Below are 16,264 nucleotides of genomic sequence, written 5' to 3'. Positions count from 1 at the left end.
GGTTCAGTAGCTGGAACATACTTATGTGTCCTTTTTGGGATATTTTTTCCCCACATACACACATATTCAAAAAAATCTGAGAAAGTAAAGCATGGGATACTTTGTAACTGTGTTAAAACACAAAAGTAAGAAATCTAAATCATAACATTTCAGAAATATAAAATCTTAACATAAAATCTTCACTAAGGAAGACTCATTAAGCTTTGCATATATGGCTTTTTAACAGATAGGCTGCCTTAGCAAGTTGAGCACTAGCAAGATTGGTGACTGATTTGCAATAATTTAGATAAATGTGAAATTTTTGGGATAGTAACAGTGTAAATAATCTGTCCTGCTTTTAACATATACACCTATCTTCCATGTCTATCGACTGCATAACAGTTACTCTGCATAAAATCACTACTTTTGCTAACTAGCTAAAGCTAGCTGCCTCATGTGCTAAATTAGCTAGCTAGTTTAACCTCTATTAGCATAGCAACATGCACTAGCAAACTTTAGCAAACAGTAGCAGTTCCTTTCTGACACCACATGTAGGTCTTTCATTAATTTTACAGTTTATCTATAGAATAGAATAGTGTTAATCGGCCTGCATGCCTTTCTGAGTAATATCAGTGTTGTAGTTAAACACGGACTTTATTCAGCACTTTTTAAATCTAGATAATTTGAGAACATATTTAGCAATTTGAGTGCACAGTCCAGAAATGAAAGAGACTGAATTAAGAAACTCAAGGATAAAAATAAGTACTGAAAATAGGAAATGGATGTTTTCAGTGTTTAATTAATCAGAACACAACATAGGTTGTGTAGTTCAGTATTAGCAGTGTTGGTGTTTATCTGCCATCGCCACTAATAGCTTCCTTAATGCTTGATACATGGAAAGAGTAAGGTCTTTCGTGAATCCTCCAATTATGTATCTGCCTATATCAAAGCTCATCAGTGAGATTTTAAAAATAAAAATCCTGTTTGTGTTCTGCAGAGAGATTTTGATTATGAGCCATAATGTTGTAAGCACCCAAAGTAGACTTGATGTGAGCTGCGAGATTGTGATACCATATATGCCCCTGTAAAAACCACAAGTCTCTATGATATCAACCTTGTTTTTTTTTTCTCGAAAAAACTACTCTACCCACAATCCTAAATCAAAAAAGCAATGTCCCTGATTGGCGGAGGCGTAACCATGGAAATGTTTAAACCGCAAATATTAGGTTGCTTAGTGAGCGGGAAAAATTCAGAAAGTGTGAGAACAGTGATTGCAGTCTCAAACAAAGCACTGTACCATATCAGTAACAAAGCTTTACACACACCACAAACTGCAAAGTGTATTAAAAGCTGTTATACAAAACTAATGAAAAGGACTCAGTTCAAGAGGGTTGGAAGTTGTTTGCTGTGGAATTTGGGATTTGCTGTGGGTTGCAGTGGGATGAATAGTTCCTTCACTTTAAAAACTATTTCAACAGTCTTGTGCCTTTGCCTTTTTTGACCTTTTCTTTTTTATTTATTTTTTATCTAGATCAAATGTTTTTATGGTCACGAGTCCTTTCATTGCTGGTTGGCTTGGTTCAACGCTGAAAACTTCAAATTGATGTGTTAACACTTGGAATTAACGCGAATTATTCGTTATTATGACAGTGTAATAACTGCAAAGAACACATGAGGAGTACTAGGATAAATACAATTGCATTTGAAAGAACGTGGGGAAAATGCCATATTGGGGCTCATATTAGTGCACAAATCAGCTGTGGAAGGTGTGACAGCTAAAGTCTGCTTCAGTTCCTGTGTTTTATAGATATGTAATGAAATACTGCTATCACAATTTGTGTAACACTCGATTTCTACAAAAGCAAACTCTTGGCTACTTTAGAGAAATAAGGAAGCTAAAAAAATGTTGCAACCTCAAAAACAGCTGACATTTCTTGACTTTATGAATGTCTTACATCCTGTTGTGTGTCTTTCAGATTTCATCCATAAAATTACGGTGCAGGCATCCCCAGGCCTGGAGAAAAGGCGGAACTCTCCCGATTTGGGTTCGGGCTCCTCACCTTCCTTTGGACCGCGGTTCCGCGCTATCCAGTGTGAGTGCAGTCATTTTTACGTACATATATATCGAGTGTATGTGGAGGTGTTTCTCAACGCGCTGAGAAAAGCAAAAGAATAACGTCTCTCACCATCTTGCATGCACACACAGACTCTGTTGCGACATTACTCGTCTCCATTTCCAAATTTACTCCTTTTATGTGCTCTCAACCACCCACTCATCTTTTTGTCTTCCCATTTCCCTGTGGGCCCCAGCTCCCTTTCTCTCTCTCCCCCTCACTGCTCTGTCTCTCTCACACACACCCTTTTCCCTTTTCAATAGTGTGTTCCAGTCCAAATATTATCTGACTTCCTTTCAGCAGCTCAGCACTTCTCAGCAGCTTTTTTTTTTCCTGCCACTGCCCTGCTCTGCTCCCCTGCTGATTGCAGTTACATCGGTGCTGCAGTGGGGGGAGCTATTCAGCTATGTTTTCCAGGCACTAAGCGTCTACAGTTTTTATATGCATGTAGTGGCTACAGTGCGGTTTACTGAATTAAAAATAAGCAGGGAGGAATTCACTGCTCCAGGAGAAAAGGGTTGAGAAGGGTTGCAGCAGCGGCAGAGATCTACATTGCTCGCCTGCTTGTCGGCTTCTTAGACAAACGCCCCGAGATCTTTCCCTTCGGAGGGAAATTGTAGCCAGCAGGTCACGGAGCGTTTTAATACAATCCAAAAGGAAATTTTGTGGTGTAGCAACAGGCAATAAAACAGACTTCACAAAACAATTACCACCGCGGGTTAACATAAAAGCACAAATTGCAGTGAAACATTTATCTATAAAGTGGTTAGTCAATCTAAAACATCTGCCAGCTTCATTTATTCATTAAGTAGCGGGCTGGTTTTCTTTACTTCCTAATGACTCTGCTTAATGGCAGTCACTAAGCCATGAGTGTGCCTGTCATTAAAATGTGTTTAGTGGATATTTATGCTTGCCCTCTCGGTAGCAAACAGTGATTTATTGCAAGGGCCTCCCATACTGATTTGTCTAGAGAACTGCCAAATTGATTTGCATTAGTCCACAGAGCTAGATTCCACTGTGCCATGTTTTTACTGAATAGATATGTAGAAAATTAAACTGCCTCTTATTTTTAGAGAGTTTTTGAACTCTGAGATTGTAATAGTTTGTGTTTTTAGCATTTCAGTAGGTTGGCTGTGTCATGTGTGTTGGCAGCTTGTGGATACTGCTGTCATCATTTATTTATTTATTTTTTCTATCTGCGGGGGCAGGATTAGATTTGGTTCTATTAGTCCTTTTCCTTCTTCCAGTTCCAGTACCTGAGGTACAGCAGGCTAAATTTGGACTTTTAATTGATGATCTAAATGCTACAGAGCGTGGGAATCGCCGCCACGCTGTCATTTGCGCAAAATCAAAACATTGATAGAAGTCAGGTTAATAAGGAAAAAGCATAAAGATGATTGTGTTGGCTGTGTTGCAGCAGCCCTGTAGCCTGTAACCAGCTAACGTTTGTTGTTACAATAGCATCCAGGCAGGATCACACTGACGCCTTTCAGAAGCTTCTTAAAATCCCAAAGCATTTAAAATGTGCAACGTAGCAAAGGTTAAATATATTGTAACAATAAAACATTTTCATCTTCCAACATCTACCCGAGGCAGACGTCGTTGCCTCTGCGATCGCCATTCCCTGTGTTTTCCTCCCAAGCTGGAAAAAGGCAAAGAGCCTTTTCGGTCATATGTAGAGATGTGTCCTTTTAAAAGGCAGCAGCTCACTATTCTGATGAGTTCCTGATGTCCACAATTTTACTTTCACACCTAAAACCACCTCTATTTCCGAATATTCCGTTATCAACTCGGTGTCACAATGTCACCAACTTGTGTTGAAAGAAATGTATCATTTACTTTTACATCTAGGCTCCGTAGACCTTTGGAAGCACTGCAGAAATGTGTGCAAAAACCACAAAAGGCTTGCCTTTTTGGCCTTTTTGTTTGTTAAATAAAAATATATCAGTGTGGAGGAGTGTGTGGATTTTTTTAATATGTTAACAAAATATATTTCCTGTCCGAACAACAGTAGAAGCATTTCTCTTAATTTTTTTCACTGTTAATAGAAAGATTTGATCAGCGTGGGGCAGAGGAGAAAACCTGTGAGCTTTACAAAATGATGAGAAAATATATTCTATGAAAGCATGTTGATATTAATAGAGGCACACCGAAAAAGGAAAAGAGTTCAGAGAGGAAAAGGCTGGGAAAGGGGAGCCACAGTGTGATCTTTATAAAATTGTAACGCCAGCACTATCATCTGCCTCCTGTGCTTGCTTTGAAAACATAGTGCTGGAGAGTGACGGGCGGTAAAGTGCATCAGCCAGGCCTCTGCCGCAGTACAGGCCAAAGGACATAATACAGCATGTCCAATCAGAGAGCATATTTACTTTTCCCATTTCTGAAGCTGAAATGAAATGGCAGCGCAAAACACTGGGGATAAAAACAGAACCACAACTCAATGGAATAAACTGACAGCTTCAAAGTTTTCACCTTGACATGTGCAGTATGTAACTGTAGTGCCCATTCCACTTATAGCTCTTCTGGCTTGTTGGGTGTTGACATGCTGAGAAGGATCCTCGAGGCCTTAGGAAGGGTGTGATGGAGTCCATATGTTGCGAGGTGTTGTGACAGTAGAGCCCAGGCTGTCTGAAAGTTCACGCGCTGTTCACACACTTTGTGTTAGCAGCACAAGCCCGCTGGTGTGCCGCCAGTGTCTGGCAGGTGCAGTGCCAGCTTTAATCAGAAGTTTGCATTGGAGCTCAACCCCCCAGATAACTTTGGCACCTTTTTTCACACTTTCTGCCCTGTGACTGTTCGGCTGTTATTGTGGTATAGGCTGTGGTCACATGATCCGCTGGAGCTTAAACTTTCATTCAAATTCAAGTTTCATGAATTGTAGCTCTAAAGTCAACTGTGTTAGAGATGATCGTACTCACCCGATTAGAACACAACTAAGCTGATAATAAACAAGCTCATACTGATTGTATTCTCTCCCCTCTTCTCTGCAGTACCCAGTGACAACAGCAGGACTTTCGGTCTCAGCCCAGTCCGGCCCTCCCTGGATACCTCTTCTCATAAACAAGTCAACGGAGACCTCAGGTTGAGCCCTCATTGGAGGCCACAGAGCCCCAAAAGTCCCAAAAGTCCTAAAGTCCTGCGCCTTAGTCCCCAGGAAAGCAGGTACGGCAGAATTGCTTATTCCTTCTGTGTGTATGGATTTGATATGCTTAACCATCACCATGCTTAAGTTGAAATCTTTCCTGTTTTCAGCTTGTCGATGAGAGCTAAGCTCCTGAAGGCAGACAGCAATGAGAATGGAGACTCCAAGGATGACTTTGAGGAGTACCGACCCGTCACGCCAACCCCTACGCCTGCTCAGAATGGTATCCACTGCCCTTCACCACCAGCTTTACCACCTTATCTTCCACTTAGCCTCCTTTCTAATTCTCTCTGCCATGACTGTGAATTATGAATCGAAGCTAAATGAATTATAAATACATTGAGTATTCCTCTTCTTCTATTTTGGGCTCTCCTTGTGTCTTTTTAAAACCTTTCTTTTTCTGCAGGCTCATCGGTGAAGGATAGCCCGTGGCTTCCTCTGTCTCAAGGAGACTCGGGCAGTGAGGAAGGGAGTTCTTCCCCAGCTAGCTCTCCAAGGCCTGAGAGGGGGCCTCTCGGTGGCCTGATTAACAGCACCCACCGAGCCCTGCTGGGCAGCGGCTCCCTGCTTGCCTCCATAGGACTTGGTCGCTGCCTGGATATTCCCCCAAGAGTGCCACCTCGAACTCACCCACCTTGCTTAGAGGGCCGCAGCCTCTCTGAACTTGAGATTTCTCATCCTAGGCCCCTCATTTCAGACCCTCCAGTAGTGGACGATCTCATCACCTTCTCCACCTCGGAGCCGCTCCCCAGACCCCTGTTGGATTTAGCGCTGCAATACCAAGAACTAAAGCCTTTACCCCTGACACCGCCTCCACCAAACCCTCGCGAAAGGAGCAGCCACCGGACGCCACACAGTCCGCAGAGTCCCAGCAGTGCCTCCATGCAGCACGACAGGACCAGCCCAGGGGAGTGGACCCCCACTTACAGTTCCAGTAACGGGGAGCTGAGCAGTGACTCCTGGGAACACAGAGCTGACAGGAGGAGGAGGTCCAGCCAAGGCCTGCACGCTTCTCAGCTAGGTTGGTCCGAGTTTGTTTTACACAGGCAACCCCACCAGAAAATAAAGTAAAAAAAAAAAAAAAAGATTTTTTTATTACTGTGAGAGAGAAAGTACAGAATGAACAAGCAAAAAGTGGATTAAAGGAGACTTGCTATGTGCATTCTTGATTTGACTAGAGCTGTATGATTCACAGATCAAAACAGTCCTTATGACACTTCATATATAATTATATTTATCGATGTTATTTATATTTATCTTGTTTCGTATGCCGTCTTTTAGCTCCTCGCCCTTTAAGCCCCCCTTGCTTTTATCTGTTTTCTTCTGATTGGCTTGCCTTCAAAACAAAAGGCTTTGAGTAGCCGGTGGGAAAGGGACCACTTGTCTAATATTGCATTAGTCCCCTTTTGCTTCAAAAATTGGCAAAGAACTGCGATGCTCTGTGTATTCTGACACCTTTCTATCTACAATGAACTTTTTCTGCAATCTGAGCTACAGTAGCTCATCTGTTGCATTGGACCACATCTGTATCAGTGAGCCTTGGCTGCTTGTGACCAAGTCTCTGGTTCACAACTGTTCCTTCCTTGGACCACTTTTCATAGATACTGACCACTGCAGATTGAGAACAGCCCACAAGAGCTGCAGTTTTGGAAGATGCTCTGACTCAGTCGTCTAACCATTACAGTTTGGCGCTTGTCAGACTCGCTCAAATCCTTACCCTTGCATACTTTTCTCTCTCTGACACATCAACTTTGAAATCAGAATGTTCACTTGCTCTCTAACATATCCAACCCACTAACAGCTGCCATGACGAAGAGATAATCCGTGTTATTCACTTCACCTGTCACTGGTCATAATTAGGGATGGGTATCGTTTAGGTTTTATCCGATATCGGTGCCAAACCGGTACTTTTGAAACGGTGCCGGTGCTTAAAGAATGGACAACACAAACTTTGTCCAAAAACCTCTTATGTTTTTATTTTTAGCAGTCTCGTTTTTTCTGCAAAATGATAACCAAGTTAGCCTTTTCTGTTGATACAAGATACCTCCTTTGGTTGGAACCGGTGGTTAAACAATGGAAAACACAAACTTTGTCCTAAAACCTCTCATGTTTAGCTGGCTTTTTGGGGGGGTTTTTTGTAAAAAGATAACAATGTTAGCCTTTTCTGCAGCTATAGGGCATATATGGTATCACTGTTGGCTGGAAGCAGTGCTTAAACAATGGAAAAAACACAAACTTTGTCCAAAAACCTCTCATGTTTAGCTGTTTTCCACTTTTTCTTTGGTCATTTTAGCCTTTTTGGCCAGGGTGAAGGGAGTATCTGCCATCAAACAAGAAGACAGCCGCATGTAACTACGACGGTGTTTGCTAGTTCACCTTACATTCATTCATTTAATAACGTGGTTAGCCTACTCAACATAAATTACACACGAACAACATTAAGCTACTCACCCAGAGAAGAACGGCTGCTGCTGCCATCATCATCCGTCATCATTTCTGCTACACTGGCAGGGCTAGGGGCCAGGACTCTCCTCTTCGGGTTTTTGGGGGATGTTGCTAACTCCGGGTACGATAACAGGCACCACACCCGCAGTAGATGCGCTCGGTGTGAGGTCTTGCAGCAAGCTATCAAATGAGAAGGGGTCAAAGGGTGAGGCACTATCCGAAGCAGAGAAATGCACCGCATTTCTCTGCTTTTAAAGAAACGCTATGCGTCGCCAGCTGTTTCATCAGATTTGAGGTGTTACCTCCTTTGCACAGTATCACCTTAATGCACTTGCTGCAGGCTGCTGAGTTTGCATCTTTTGCTGTGAAGTACAGCCAGACATTGATCGCTTCGCCTTGGGCATTTTTAATCTGTAGCTCTGCTCTAAAAGAACGTACGTACCTGGGCCCGCCTACTATCCTTGGAAAGGTAAAATGATTGGCTAGAATCCAAAGTGTATGACATCTCAAGAAAAAAAAGCACCGAAATAAAGCATAAACAAAGCTTTTCGGTCTGATTACTACCGTGAAATCGGTACCCATCCCTAGTCATAATGTTATACATATTCAGAAAATACAGAAAAGCATAATTGGTCTTCTTTAAGTTGCTTTTCAATAAGAAGAGATAACTTGGAAGATCTGAACGTAATTTATTGGGAGAGAGAAATTAATTATTTGGCAATTAGACTCCGATGACCCATCATGGCAGAATAGAATCCCAGGAGTGATAGGATTTAGGACAGGACCCCCCGGAGTCTAGACACTGATGGTGGTGAAGATGAAGACTGAGGCTTAAGCAGAGCTCTGGCCGAGGTTTCTGAGGTGGAGATGGGGAGGAGCACAGATTTAAACCAGGCTGATTGGTTCCAAGAAGGCAGGCGAGAAGATGATTGGACTCGAGTAATGATGTCAGTAATCAGATGGACAGTGTGGGAAACTGTTAGACATGTAAACAGAAAAGTAGCCGAACACATTATGTGATTACTTCCATATTGACCTTACGTTAAAGCTTCATTATGGGTCATGTAGGAAGCAAATTGCATCTTGTACATATTTTTGCTTGATAAAAGTGCAGTTTTTAAAGCAGTGTCTTCTCCAGATAGGTAAAATAATTTGTTTGTTGTTTTAATTTAGCTGTATAATTCATCTGCATTCCTCAGAGTGTGTCTACAGGACACCCTCCAATTCTGATCCAGCCTTTGCCTTGAATAATGTACCGCCTCAGCATTACAATGTTCCCTCACAGTTCCTTAGAATTATTGTGCCTTTTTATTTTTTCTTTAGCAAGATCTTTCTGGCACAACAGAGGCTTCAGTGCTGTATGAGCTTTTTCATTTACATCAAAGCTTTTTCTTCTGCCTATTTGCATATCTCAGGTAACAGCTGGCCCTTCATCCTTCACTGCTAATACTTGCGAAGCAAAGCTACCGTCCAGTCCTCTCTTGTTGCCCACCCCTTTCCAAGACAGACAGTTTTCTTTAGATGAATGGGAAACATGAGGCATCACAGCTGAGGTCGCAGGACATTCAAAATTCCCACTAATCTATTCTTGACCTCACTGGCTCGGGTAGATTGGGAATTTGGCTGAAGTTCAGCATCGCTTCTCAGTCTTGGCCAGTAGTGCCGGTAGTTAGCATTAGTATCCTTCATTATGAAATGTGTCGGTGGTTTGTGTTTAAATGAATTCTTTGTGTTTAATCAGCGTTTTAATTTTACAGTATAGTCACGTTTTGTTTTTGTTTTATCCCTCCGAAGGCTAATATGCATTAGAAACATATTGACACACTTCAGATCTGTAATGACGGAGGCATGAGCATTGGTTGTTCTGTGAGCGAGTGGGCTTCAGGAAGGCTTTAAGAGTGCCCCTGGGTAACATTTCACACTCTATATATGGTCCGATTGAGTCACAAAGCCCTGAATTCTCCACAGAGAGGTTTTTTTCCCCAGCTCTACCCGCAGGTACTGAGCAGACGAGCCTCGCCTGTTCCGTTGCTAACAGCCATGATCTCCCAAAACATGTGCGCCCGTTATATCCGGCTAAAAAGCCACACATAATTAAACAGCGAGTGTTTTAGCTAAACATCTTATTATGTTTATTGGCTGTAATGACTCAGGTTCAGATGCATAGACACACTGCCACAAGGTTATTGGCGGAGAATGTGCATGTGAAAGAGACAAATTCAGAGGATTCCTTCCTCTGCTTTTTTCTTTACTTTTTTCCCTGCTCTCATGTGACTCTTGATTGCTCTTTTCTTGTCAGCTGAATAGCTTAGCAGCCTTGTAGAGTTGCTGTTGATGTAAATAATGCCATTTGGCAGACACATCACATTTGGAACTAGCAAATGTTCATTCAGACTGATTTATACTGAGTTTAATGTTCCTGTCAGTACTAATTTACACTCTCTGCTTGCCATTGTTGCTGCTTTGTCAAAGAGCTACATTGTACTATGTTATACTTAATTTAAACTAATTGCATCAGCATTCTGTGCTGGTAATTGTTCTATTTCTTCTTGGAACAATAATGTACCAATTTCATATTACTGTTTGGATCACTTTCATCACACACTTTTTGGCAGAGTTTGGTTGGAGAGGAGTGTTTGAGAGCGCACTGGGGCAGTTCTGCAGTACTCTGAGAGTCATTTGCAGATTAACAATTAAACTTTTCTACCAAGACAGTTGAAGACAAAATGATGAAGATGTTTAATATGTTGAATATGAAGCCTTTTTCTCATATTGTGTATTTGTGAAAAGGTTAAGTCATTAAGGAGAGTACAGCTCCGCATGAGGAAATGGCAACTTCCTCAATTCACTAACGCTCATCATGTCAGCAGGGTCATCTTAAGTTAGGGCCTGTGTCCAACGGGGTCCAAAAGGTTTTTTGTTTTGCCATCTCTTCTGAAAAATCAGAGCTTTCAGAGAGATTTGCAACATAATTTTTTCAGTTGGGACACTGGTTGCTACGATACTGAGTATCCACAGAGGTAATGTCAAAATCCTTCTTGAAGTGGGTCTTGCTACTGATTGTTTCTTAACTGGTAGACCTACAGTGAACAAAATGTTCCTCCAAGCATTAACTTCTGCTCAGTTGTTGTTCAGCACTTGTACAAACAGTGAAGGAAGTGTGTTGTTGGTTGGGGTCCACTGGGACAGTAATGAGCACAGTGTTGTACTGACTGCTTATGAACTCTGAATGACTTGAAAAAATGTCAGGCGCTCAGCGAGGAGGAATCGTCGCCCAGCAGCTTGCTGTGCACTTGGAATTTTTAGCACCTTGTCAAAATGTTGTACTCCACTTGCAAACAGTTGAAATTGCACACCCCACCACATTATATTCACCTTACATATACTTGACAAAAAACGGTGTTTTGAAATGTTTCCAGTGTTTTTCGGACAGATACTGTCTTTCAGTGCCTCGTTAATGTTTTTCTTTTTATGTGCTTTTCAGTTTTAGACCTGCCTTTGTGCCAAGACACACAGGACTTTGATGACAAGGCTCTCCACCCCAACCCTGCGCTCTGGAGCCCCAAAACACGGCGCCTGGAGGTCAGCGTCATTCCTCGGCCCCGCCCATCTCCCATCCGCCCCCGCATCGACCCTTGGAGCTTTATCTCAGCAGGTGGTGGAAACTCAGGTGGTGGGCGCAGCCCACACCGCTCAGAAAGCAACTTACTGAGCTATCAGCCGTCACCCACCAACCCCTTCACCAACTGTGACCCTTTCCCCTCTCCTGACTGCGACCCCTTTGCCCTCAAGGCTGATCCGTCAAGTGGTTCGGATGGTGCCTCACCCTTTGACCCCTTCTCAGCTCCCTTTCCCACATCGCGTTCTGCCCCATGTTCTGCCAACGGCTCTCCCACGCTGCCCTCGTTCCGTATAGCACCCATTAACTCAGCTGACTCGGCCCTTATTGACTTTGGCTGCGGGGCCTGCAACAAGCCTCTGGATGGCACCAAAGAGAGGGCTCACCCCCGCAGGATACTGGGGCTCAAGCCATTCAAGTCCCCGACGCAACTCAAAGACGACAGGTTCTGAATCCAGCCTTGCCACGACAAGGGGTTTATTCTCAATGACAGATGTTATGAGCCTGGATTTGATTGCAGGAGCACAGTCCAGGACCGTTTCCACTACTATGTCCTACTTTGGAACAAGGATTCGGAATGTTATAAAAAAAACATGCACACTCATGACTCAACCTACCAAGGGAGGTTTTCCCCTTTGGGAGCACCAATCATCACAGGTCTTATTTATACACCAGCCTGCTGCTTTGGAAACCAGAAAGCCAGTGAAAGGTGGTACAATGAATTGTGGGATAGCTGCCTGTGAACCAATAGCTGGTGCCCATTTCATTCTCTCTCTTTTTTCCTCTGTTTCTCTATCCCTTTGAAGGAGCAGGATACAGATCACTAGCCCCATCTTCAGATTCTATCAGACTGCTCATATCAACTGCTTTCATCTCCCCTTACCTTTGAAGCATTGTGACAATGCAGAGGTGGATAAGGCGACTTGCACAGCTTCATCTGCCTCTACCTCTCTGCAGACTGAACGCCTTGAGGACAATGGAAAATTGGAGTGCCTTATTTCGTGAAGTGTTTTTAATATATATCTTTTCAAGGCTCTTTGAATGGTTAATCTGGTGCGTAGGGAAGATGCTACGAATCTGGCTTAAATTTGCAAATCAGCTTAGCATTGCAGTGTAAGAAAAATATCGTCTGCATGTATGTCTAGACTCATTGTTCAAGGAAAGCTTACTGTTTTTTTTTTTTTTTTTTTAACTGCGTCTTCCTGTTGCATTGTGGGAGAAAGCACTCTGAGTGGATACTAGGTCGCTCAAGAAAGCCGAGAGGAAACCGTGACCCAGGCATTCCACTTGGAAGCAGATAACATTCCAGTCACATTCTGTGGGAAATGCCAGGAATTGGCAGATTCATTCAGGCTGGCAGGCGACACAGCACAGGAAACAAGACAGGGGTGCCCTCCGCATTCCCATCATATGCCAAAGAATGCCGCTGTGACTGTGTAAGTCCTGGGACGAAGGCTGTTTGCAAATGCATTGCTTTTACCTCCTCAAAGTGCCAGAACAGAACAACACAGAGCAAACTGACACAATCACATTTGAAAATATGGTTCTCAGATTTTGTTAGAAATACTGTCTAATCACCGCCACCTATAAGAGGTTCAACAAAGTACTTTAAAAGTGTTTTAAAGTACTTTACAAAAAAAGTCTGCTTAATTTGTAGGCGTTATCAGTCTCACAACCCATGATTCTGAGTTTCTTCATGTACCAAAATTTAATGTCTGAGTAAATATGAGCCAGATGCTTCATTTTCCCCCTCCCTAGAGAGTTACATGTGAAGATTGAAACCATTCTTATTATCATTCATTCGCAAAGCAGATTGCTTAACATATGGAAAAGTTAGTCCAAGGAAAACATTCCAGAGATCTGTGAAGGCCACACAAAAAGCATTTTCTGTTTTATCCCTCTGCAGTGACTTCTGGTCACTCAGTGGTTGCTAATCTACCAGCTGATGACTTAAGAAGTCAGTGCTCATAACCAAGAAAATGTTACCCACAAAAGCACCTATAAAAATCACAACTTGGTGCTTTTCCAGTCGAATTTAATGCTGATTGACACTTAAAGTTCTAGATGGACTTGTTACCTTTGACAGGAGCAATTTTGTTTTTGCTTAGTTTACCTGGCTTCATGGATTCCACACTGAAATGAAAGTGCTACTGATGTTCTCATCTAACTCTCCAGAATGTCTGCTAAAGTTTCTTGATCGGCAATGTCCAATATTCCCTGGCTCAGCAGCGTCCCTCCAATTTAATGTTTTTTGTTTTGGTAAAAAAAAAACCAACAACAACAAAAAAACAGGAATACAGGGAGAACCTCACTGTACAGATGTGGCAATATCATGTTTTTAGCCTCAGCAGACCAGAATGCACTACAGCAATAACTTTCTCATGGTTCATTATCATTACTGATCATTCTACACCTATCAGCCACAACATTAAAGCCTCAGAGAGGGAAAGTGAATAAGACTGACAATATTTTTAAATTGCTATTTTCTGCTGTAAAATGTGTGGATTTTTTTGACACGTATCACCTGCCTTAGCATTGTTTCAGACCAAGAACCCTCTTCTCAAAAAGCCTAAGGCACTGATTTGGTCTTCAAACTCAGATCAAAACCCGCATTAGCAAGATGGACCGCAACAATCCTGAACAACCCACCAGCCCCAAACGATCCACTGCTAACTTCCCAGTGCATGCAAACGTGCATGTTTCTGCATGCACTCTTGAAAGCAATCGGAAGCACTACCCAGTATTAGGTGGTTTTAATGTTGTGGTATATAAGTGTACATGCTAAATGTAACATGTTCACACTTTCTCAGGGATTAGTTTATTTTCTAAAATCATCCTGAGGAATGTAGTGGTGTGAGACAGGTTGTGGTAAAATTGCAGCAACAAAATAACTCCAGACTGCCAATGCACAACAGCTTTTGAGGGTGTGTTTTTGTTTTTTTTTGTTTTTTTAAATTGACAGTCAGCTCAAGCACTGGTTCAACATAACTAAACCAGTGCAGGTGAAGCACCTGAGAGACCCACCTACCTAGCACAAACTCTGAGCCTGTTAACGATGGCTTTACTCTAACATTTCAAGTACAAATGCTGATTCGCTTCATCGCTGTCACCGTGTCATTGGAGGACAATAACAGCTTTGTTCTGTTGAAGAGTGAAAACCTTGTCTCCAAAGGGAAAAGCTTTGTGATTAGCCTAATAATCCCACTGACGTACAGAGGAAGCTGATAGTGATAATTAGCCTCTCGATAAGAGCAGGGAGCATAACAAAGCGCTGAGATATTTGGTTAATTAATTTGCCCTGACATTAGAAAAATGCCCTGCATATCGAGTTGCGCCTCGCTCCGGCTTATGTGTAGATTTAAGCTGCGCACTATCACATGCATAAAGTTTCAAAGACAGGTTGAGCCGCCTTTTCTGTTCCATTTCTTTGTCTCTCTGTTGCCACTGGCTACAGCTCCTGACCGGACTTCATCTTCGCTGTCAAAGCTCAATTTTTTATTTTTTATTTTTTGCATCTTAACCCCTGAGGTGATTTGGGAGATAGTTCTGCTCCTTTCATTTTGTTCTGCCTTCACTCCTTTCATATCTGGAAAGTTTTTCTTGCGGGCAGTTTTGTCCTGACAGCAGAGCGTTCAGTTCAGTCACAGCCAGGGTTTCTATGCAGCTGGAAGAGATGGCATTTGTTCTAGGACAGAGTCCATTTGCAGGAGAGTGCTCATTTTACCAAGGCATTATGGTTTGAAATTGAAAGGTGTATTGTCTTCTTTGGCCCAATAACGTGTGCGTGTGTCCTCTACTGGGTATACCAGCTATAGTCAGCTTGTAAAGATCTCATTTTTAATTCTTTGAATGAGCTAGCTGCTACACGTGTGGGTGTCTTCTATACTATATTTGATAGCAGATTTTTTAGATGGAGTGAACAGCCTCCTGTCACAGAGAGGGGTGAGATGTGGCAAAATGCACAAGTGCACATTTTAAGTCTTCTGCGATTTGAAATTAGATGGAGGTAGTCATATCAGGAATTTTAAAAAAGAAAAAAGGGAAATAAGACCTAGTTCAGAACGCTGCCTACTGTCACGCCTCCGCACATCTGGCAACTGCTGCGGAAAGTGGGCGTAAATGTCAAATTGTCTGATTAGGAAATAAAAAGAAAATAGTCGTACCAACCCCTTGGATTATGAATCGGTTAAGGAGGAGTGCTGTTAGACAAGGTGACAAAGGCTTCTTTTAAATCCTTGAGCCTGATTTTAACGAGGCTGCAGTTTGTCATGTAAATGACTGTGTAGTTGGTATGTACCTGGAGGGTTACAAAGTTCCACTGCAGTGAACACTCAAGTAAAAGCGATTACATACAGACCACCACCATTCCAAATCTGACATGTTTACCCAAGCAGTGTTTGACAGCGTCCTTGTCGTGATGTCAACCTGTTCTCCAATTGAACAACTCACCTGCCACCACCTGGACATGGACATGAGTATAGAAAATAGTTTATCCTTCGGCAGCGTCCCCCACCTTTCTCCGCTCTCTTGTCCTCCCCACCGACATTTTAAAGACATGACAAGTGACAAGTTATTGCCTTGTCTGTTCACGTCGACACGCAAAGTCACGACAGCTATCTTCTGATAGTCATTACACTTGGGTAGCTGTTATTGTCAACAGATGCTCTGTGAGCCCCCACACTATAAAAAAAAAAAAAAAAAAAAAAAGAAAAACATGAAGGAAATCGAGATGATTGAAACGTCTGGCAGGTTATTTCTGTCATAAATTGTCCGTGTGTGAAGTATCCACTTCAACCTGCCAGTCATGTCATGTCTCTTGGAGCCAGACTTTAATTTTCTCTCAGCCCCGATGATGACAAGAACAATTTGGCCTTCTCCATCAAGTGTGTGTGTGTACAGTGACATAAAATATTATTTTCAATAACTGCAGTCTCTGTGCTTTACACAAATGATTACATTATTACC

The 16,264-nt window shown here is 42.4% G+C and overlaps 1 protein-coding gene across 1 annotated transcript in view; it reads left to right on the top strand.

Annotated features, from left to right (window-relative positions):
* The window catches only part of LOC146391657 (mitogen-activated protein kinase kinase kinase 11), a 49,215-nt gene extending 33,203 nt beyond the window's left edge, over positions 1–16,012 (top strand). Inside the window, exons 6-10 of the mRNA XM_084924607.1 lie at positions 1,956–2,072; positions 5,084–5,255; positions 5,346–5,458; positions 5,642–6,256; positions 11,165–16,012. Coding sequence (XP_084780733.1) covers positions 1,956–2,072; positions 5,084–5,255; positions 5,346–5,458; positions 5,642–6,256; positions 11,165–11,751 — 1,604 coding nt within the window. The 3' untranslated portion in view covers positions 11,752–16,012. The remainder of the gene's footprint in view (positions 1–1,955; positions 2,073–5,083; positions 5,256–5,345; positions 5,459–5,641; positions 6,257–11,164) is intronic.
* Positions 16,013–16,264: the final 252 nt, after the last annotated feature.

The sequence above is a fragment of the Perissodus microlepis genome, chromosome 3 (genome assembly GCF_051167445.1).
Source record: "Perissodus microlepis isolate ML-2025 ecotype Zambia chromosome 3, ASM5116744v1, whole genome shotgun sequence".
Taxonomy (NCBI): Eukaryota; Metazoa; Chordata; class Actinopteri; order Cichliformes; family Cichlidae; genus Perissodus; species Perissodus microlepis.
Note: the sequence above shows the minus strand (reverse complement) of the source record. Positions and strands in the feature narration are given on the sequence as shown.